The sequence below is a fragment of the Carassius auratus genome, chromosome 48, assembly GCF_003368295.1.
Source record: "Carassius auratus strain Wakin chromosome 48, ASM336829v1, whole genome shotgun sequence".
Taxonomy (NCBI): Eukaryota; Metazoa; Chordata; class Actinopteri; order Cypriniformes; family Cyprinidae; genus Carassius; species Carassius auratus.
In genome coordinates, this window is record NC_039290.1 from 11,129,227 (window position 1) to 11,136,726 (window position 7,500).

A 7,500-nucleotide genomic window follows, 5' to 3' on the forward strand; every position below is an offset into this window, starting at 1 on the left:
TTGGGTGAAGCAGCACCTCTACAGAGAAGGACAGATCCGGATCCGTGTTCTCACTGGTGCGCTTGAACAGATCCTCACACATCTGCAGAGAGAAGGCGAAGTAGAAATCAATGCATTTTAGAAACACTGTTCAAAGAGGATCTGCAATAATGGACAGTATGTGAAAAAGAATAATGTGTGTGTGTGTGTGTACCTGTGGAATGATGCCTTGTTGTCCAGGCTCTTGTCTTCCCATCATGGTGTAGGATTTTCCGGCTCCGGTCTGACCGTAGGCGAATATACAGACGTTGTAGCCTTCGAAGGCGTGAAGCAGCATCTCCTCACCGATGTCCAGATACACCTGCCGCTGGGATGTGAAGGCTGGGTCGTCCTCCTGCACACACACACACACACACACACACACACACACACACACACACAGTGAATTCAGAGGCACAGGAACACAGACAGCAGCAGTGATTGGCAGCGCAGGATCTTACCGTGCTGTGAGACCAGTACGAATAGTCGAAGCTGAAGTTCTTGGCTGGTTCTTTGGGCTGTTTGGGGTTCCAGATGCCTGTGATCGGAGAAACACAACAGAGTGAGACGTTCAGTAACTCGCTCCAGAAGACGAGCAGCTCACGCTTCCTTCTAACACATCGCAGACTGTGATGTTTCTAATAAGAAGTGCAGTTGTGGATTAAAATGCATTAATGCAAAACATTAATAATAAATGTCTATAATAATAATTGTGGAGTAAAAGAGTCACACTCAGAGCATCACATGAATCCCCGCAGGTGTTTACACTCACAGGTGGAGCTTCCCTGCATCTGTATGACACATTTAGCATCTCGGCTGGTTTCGCGGGAGTTGAAGGGCCGAACTCTCACCGCTACCTTCACTGAGGCGGCCATCCTGAAACACAAAACAACAGCCAATCAGGACCAGTCCCTCAGGACCAATCAGAGCTCAGTGTTGCTCTGTCAATCACATCAAACGCCCAGAAGCCCTTAAATGACAGCTGTTGAGAAAAGACTAGTACCAAGTCTCTTTGGTTCACAAAGGTTGCATTTATTTGATTAAAACACAATAAAATGTGAAATATGAATACAATTTACAACAGCTGTTTTCTATGTGAATATCTGTTGAACTGTGATTGATTTCTGTTATCAAAGCAGTCTTCAATGTTTTTAATGGTAGTGCATCACAGTTTCCACAGAAATAAGTTACTGAAAACAAGCTTTAAACATTGATAGCAATGCTTTAATTCAGTTTTGAGTAAAAATGTCTGAACTTTTGTCATTGAGCAAATGAGTCACGAAAGAGATGAGAATCTCATTACTCTGGACATACAGGTGCATCTCAATAAATTATAATGTTGAGGAAAATTCATTTATTTCAGTAATTCACCTCAAATTGTGAAATTGTGTATTAAAAAATAAATTCAATACACACAGACTGAAGTAAGTAGTTTACTTCTTTGGTTCTTTGAATTGTGAAGATTTTGGCTCACATTTAACAAAAACCCACCAAATCTCAACAATATGGCGACATGCCAATAAGCTCATCAACTCAAAACACCTGCAAAGGTTTCCTGAGCCTTCAAAACAGTTTCTCAGTTTGGTTCACTGGGCTACACAATCATGAGGAAGACTGCTGATCTGACAGATGTCCAGAAGACAATCATTGACACCCTTCACAAGGAGAGTAAGACACAAACATTCATTGCCAAAGAAGCTGTTCACAGAGTGCTGTATCTAAGCATGTTAACAGAAAGTTGAGTGGAAGGAAAAAGTGTGGAAGAAAAAGATTCACAACCAACTGAGAGAACCACAGCCTTATGAAGAGTGTCAAGAAAACTGGATTCAAGAATATTAGTGAAGGCTGAGGCTGGGGTCAAGGCATCAAGAGCACCACACACAGACGTATCAAGAGATTTACTGAACCACAGACAACATCAGAGGCGTCTCACCGGGGCGAAGGAGAAGAAGAACTGGACTGTTGCCCAGTGGTCCAAAGTCCTCTTTTCAGATGAGAGATGTTCATAGCCCAAGTTGCTTGAAGTCCAGTGTTAACTTTCCACAGTCTGTGATGATTTGGGGTGCAATGTCATCTGCTGGTGTTGGTCCATTATGTTTTTTGCAAACCAAAGTCACTGCACCCTTTTACCAAGAAACCTTGGAGCACTTCATGCTTCCTTCTGCTGACCAGCTTTTTGAAGATGCTGATTTCATTTTCCAGCAGAATTTGGCACCTGTCCACACTGCCAAAAACACCAAAAGTTGGTTAAATGACCATGGTGGTGGCCACCAGACCTGAACCCCAGAGAGAATCTATGGAGTATTGTCAAGAGGAAGATGAGAAACAAGAGACCAAACAATGCAGATGAGCTGAAGACCACTGTCAAAAGAAACCTGGGCTTCCAGAGCACCTCAGCGTACACATGTGGAACAGAGATGCTAGCTCACCTCTCTCGAGCAAGTGCAGACCATCTCTGCTGCTTCAGGTCCGACCGGGCCAGTCTGTTCCTCTGAGGGACATGCATGTGAACCAAATGTTCAGCGGGGGGTGGGGGGTTGTTGGTCCGCTAGGGCTAGTGCAAGTTGTGGTAATGATGGATGAGTCAATCACAGGCTGGGGAGCAGTGTGCAGTGTGTTCCGGCTTCAGGCCTGTGGTCAGAGTCTCAGAGCAGGTGGCACAGGAGGTATCCTTAACTCTAATGGCCTGTTGTTGATCCACAACAACACCACGTCTGAGGTTTCATACATAAATCGCTAAGGCGGCATTGCTCCAGAGCCCTTTACAAGCAGCCTGTGAGTCTGCTATTATGGGTGGATCATAATTTATTCTCCATCAGAGCAGCGCATATCTTGGTCTCCTAAACCCCGGAGCAGACATGCTCTCGAGGAACGGAATTCCTCACAGAGAGTGGAGAATGCATCCCAGCTTGGGATGATGTGGGATTGCTTCGGGAAAGCAGAGGTTGTTCTGTTTTCAACTAACATGTTCTTTTCTGTTCCACTGATGGGGGACACTTTGACGTCGCGCTGGCCGACAGTCAGACTTTATGCATTTCCCGAAGTGAAGATCTTCCATGTAAAATCAGTGAAGAGAAGGCGTCAGTGATCCTCATTCCCCTGAACTGGCCGAATCAACCTTAGTTTCCGGACCTCAGGGAAATGCTGGTGGATTCCCCTCAGAAAGGACCTACTGTCTCAAGCAGAAGGCTTGATATGGGATCCCATCCTGGAGCTGTGGAGGCTGCACATGTGGCTACTTCAGGGATCCTGGAGGAGCTAAGCACCCCGCGTCCCAGTGTGAGTGACATTATCTCGTGCACCCTCTACTAGACGGCTATTGATTAATTTAATTCGCCAGTTGCTGGGCAACTAATTGGGAAGCACACGCTGTTGGTCAGATTTCTCAGGGGGGAGAGGAGAATATATTCCCCACACCGTCTGTGGATGTTGTTGTGTCGGTGTATGCGAGTCGGGGACAGGAATGCCCTCTCAACATCAGAGCCCTCAAATGCAGATGAGCCAATGGCAGTGGAGTATCAGTTGAGCTGGGACTGGAGCTCAGACATCTTTAGGTTTCAGCTTCATAGAGAAACATTGGAAGATCCAAAGCTCTCATCGGTTTGATGGTGTGTACGTATAAAAATAGAAAAACAATGCCTGGGGTACTTGTTACACTGATTCCAGTTATCCTGATAATTTATTTTATTCCATTTCCTAAACGCAAACAAGACAGAGCAAAGTGTCCACAAGCATTCAACCCCAATCCCTATGGCTAAAACTAGCTAACGTTAAAGTTATGGAGCCCTTGCTAATGTACAAACATAAATAGCTAACTGTTCTCGCGTGATGTACAGTGTAGGTCAAAAACACATAAACGCAGGTAAACATTTCAGTGCCTCTTTATGTTAAACTGGTTAAATTAAAATTAATTTAAAGGTACAATTTGTAAGATATTTGCAGTCAAATATATCCAGTAGGCTAGTGTTATATATTTTGTCCAGCTGATTACTAACAATATCTCTAATGTTTTCAACTGCTTGTAAATCATGAGAATATTCCCATTCTAAACAGTGACACGGGGCAGTGCAGTCGCCTGTCAATCACGTCAGTTACCCTTAGTTACCACCTTTACTGACGTAGAAACCACATGACAACAGTGTCGTGGACAAATGCAGAAGGAGCTTCGCGACAAACTTCAACTAGAAAGAGCTGCCGATCTCACTTGTGTTTTACTCGACAGGTGAGTAGTTTTGATTCGTATCTTTACAGAAAACGTATGATACTATATCGATCAACAAGATCAGTATTAAACGTGGGGCATCGCGTCTCTAGACCCATGCGAGGACGTGTCTGATCCATCGTCTGATCGCATCTTTGCATTGATTTTTATGTAATCTACTCGCGCAAATCGTTGAACTCGCGTTTGCTATGTATGCCTAATTATTGTGTTTGAATGTACACAAGTGTATATATTTGTTGAACAAGTGGTAATCGTTTTCATATCATCTGATTGATGGCCGTCAGCGGTTGGGTAGAAGACAACAAATCCAATCATTCCATGCTCCTTCTTAGCGTCATCAAACCACGCGATTGTTATTGTTTTGGTAGTGCGCTCTCTAGTGGCAGGTCCTACAACCTGTACCTTTAATCTTACCCTGCGCTACATGAATCCTGGATGTTGTCATCTGATGACCATAATGAGGCATGGAAAGACAATTTGCAACTCCATTTGTTTGTCCTATTTCGCAACAGTAACTAAGGGGGCGGGGCTTAACGATATGTCAGTTTAGTGAACTGCCGTTATCCTATAAGACTTCAAGATTGTGATTCTCGCAAAGTCGTGTTTCTGCTGTCAGGAAACAGAGGTTACGAAGTAATCGGAGACATTAGTTTGAGTTCATTTCAAATTTCTCCAATATATGTCAATATTTCCAGATTTAAGGATGTCAAGATATTTTTAAAAAATACTGTGAATGAGATTCAATTTTGCAGGTCATGCAGTATTTAATGCTGAGACTATGACTGTAAGACTTTCTGATCTGACTTAAGAGCATCAGGAACCCTGAACTTGTGAATATCAATCAGAAATGATGGCATCACATGAGAAGATCAGCAGGAGTTAAAGATTACACCGTCAGATCAATAGACTGAGAGAATGAGAGACTTTGAGCTGATGAATCCCTCACATCAACAATCACACACATACATACAGTACACACACACACACACACACACACACACACATATACATACACATACACACGTACTCTCACACACACACACACACTCTCTCTCACACACACTCTCTCTCACACACTCACACACACTCTCTCTCTCTCTCTCACACACTCACACACACACACACTCTCTCTCACGCGCACACTCTCTCTCTCTCTCTTCCCTCTCACACACACACACATTCAGAGGGTGTTTAATGGGCAGAGAGGAATGTTGTGTGTGTTTGCTGTTTAGTTGCTCCAGCTGTCACAATGAAGATACACACACACACACACACACACACACACACACACACACACTGCTCTAATCTGTTCAGACATGTTGTGTCTGTTACTCAGAATTAAACTGTTATTATAGGATGATTTAATAAAGATCATGCGGGAGTGATTTTAATATAATAAAGCGCAATGCAAATACTTTAACCATTCAAACGTAATTAACTTATTAACTCTGAATCATATCTGATGTAATATCTGTCTGTAGATGATCATCATGATAAACTCTCACAGTCACAGTGTCCTCACATCTTCAGTCGTCTGTGGTTCAGTGTTTCATCATCAGTCTCTGTGTTATGTGTGGATCATTCTCATCTCATCACTGCAGATAGAGTGATGTTCAGATATCTGCTCTCCTGTTAGACACATCACTGATTTACATCATCACAGAAATATCAGCATCTGCTGCAAAGTCACCTTTTTACTCATTTTGAGTCTCTAAATAAATCTGAGCTGTTTTTTTCCTCCATATTATATCAGATTCACAAAAGCAAAATCATGACACATAAACTTTCCGTCGAACATAAACAACTCTTCCATTTCAAAGATTTTCGGACTATTGTTTAATATAACTGTATATTATATCACATTAAACGAGGTTATTCCCAGAGATCTGAGGGAAATGTGAGGGGAAATGACTCACCTTCACGGAGAGCGGATGTCTCCGGTGTTTACCGGGAGTTTACCGGCGGACTCCTGCGGGGGCGCTCCGGCTCACCGACTTACACTCTATTTATATTTACACGCAGCCTTTGACCGTATTTGTCGTTATTTCTCCGTTATCCGCGCGGGTGACTGCCGGATCCTTCTCTCGTGATGTCCGGAGCCGCCGGTGTCCGCTAGCCGCGGTCACGAGCGCAGCTGAGAAAGTTTTCGGCGGAGGCCGCGCGCGCCCGATCACCCGCAATCCCGTCGATGACGGAGCTCCTCAGCCGCCGGGAGACTCGCTCGGCGTGATTCGGGGACGATGAGGGTGTTTTTAGGGAGAAGATGATGAAAAATAAAGAGGAAAAAGTCGCCGCTGGCCGCGGTGTGTGCGCGCGCCCCCCGCCCCGTCCAGTCCAGCGAGTGACGTCACGACGGCGAACCGGACACCAGGGCGGAACCTCAAACACACACAGTCACATTTATACACGGATACAGCGGTGTGTCGAAAACATCGTATTTATATAACACCGTATAAGTAGGCTTTGGATATAAAGTTACTTTAAATTGTAATAATATTTGGTAAAATAATAATAATTAATAAAAAACCGATATTAATATTAATGTTTTATAGTTCACTTTTCTGAATTCTGTATATTTTCCAAACGTTAGATTAATAAAGTCATGGAAACAAATGTTCAAACACTGCTAGAGGTTCCAACATTCAAAAAAAAAAAAAAAAAGTATATTAATTTTATAGTAATCAAATAAGTAAATAAATCAATAAATAAATTCTGGAAGCATTTGAGGAATATCATGAGAAACAAATTCAGTTAAATTTTTTGTTGTTGTATTTTATTTAATTGCACGAAATTCAAGTAAAAATCTGAATAGCGTGTTTCCACAGTGTTAAAGTGTTTGTGGTGACAGTATTTATACAAACAAAACAAAACAAAAGTAACATTTTTAAAAAGTAAAATGTGTTCATCTGTAGGACCAGAGTAACGCAGTGATTCACAGCGTGTCGAGAGTTTTTTCGTGTAGTCTGAACATTTTTCAGAGTGTGTTTATGATAATGATTTTACTGTAGAGCCGCATGAGAGTCACATGCTGCGACACACCGGTGTGTGTGTGTGTGTGAGAGAGAGAGAGAGAGAGAGAGAGAGTGAGTGAGTGTCTTTGTGTGTGTAGGTGTGTGTGTGTGTCAGGAAACACCTGCATCCAGATTTCCCTAAACCATCACTCTCTCACACACACACACACAGACACACACACACACACACACACACACACACTCACACAATCTGACCACAGTAATCACAGTTTCCAGTGTAGTTACTGC

General features: G+C 43.0%; 2 protein-coding genes across 2 annotated transcripts in view; one reads left to right on the forward strand and one right to left on the reverse strand.

Annotated features, from left to right (window-relative positions):
• Positions 1-6,610, reverse strand: part of LOC113065871 (kinesin-like protein KIF1C) — a 19,198-nt gene extending 12,588 nt beyond the window's left edge. The window contains 5 exon segments of the mRNA XM_026237423.1: positions 17-82; positions 194-373; positions 480-556; positions 791-894; positions 6,157-6,610. Of these exon segments, the coding sequence (XP_026093208.1) occupies positions 17-82; positions 194-373; positions 480-556; positions 791-893 (426 nt within the window). The 5' untranslated portion in view covers position 894; positions 6,157-6,610.
• Positions 6,611-7,095: 485 nt separating this feature from the next.
• The window catches only part of LOC113065873 (actin-like protein 6B), a 9,385-nt gene continuing 8,980 nt past the window's right edge, over positions 7,096-7,500 (forward strand). Inside the window, exon 1 of the mRNA XM_026237424.1 lies at positions 7,096-7,500. This exon is cut by the window's right edge and continues 440 nt beyond it. The gene's annotated coding sequence lies outside the window, so the exon portion shown is untranslated.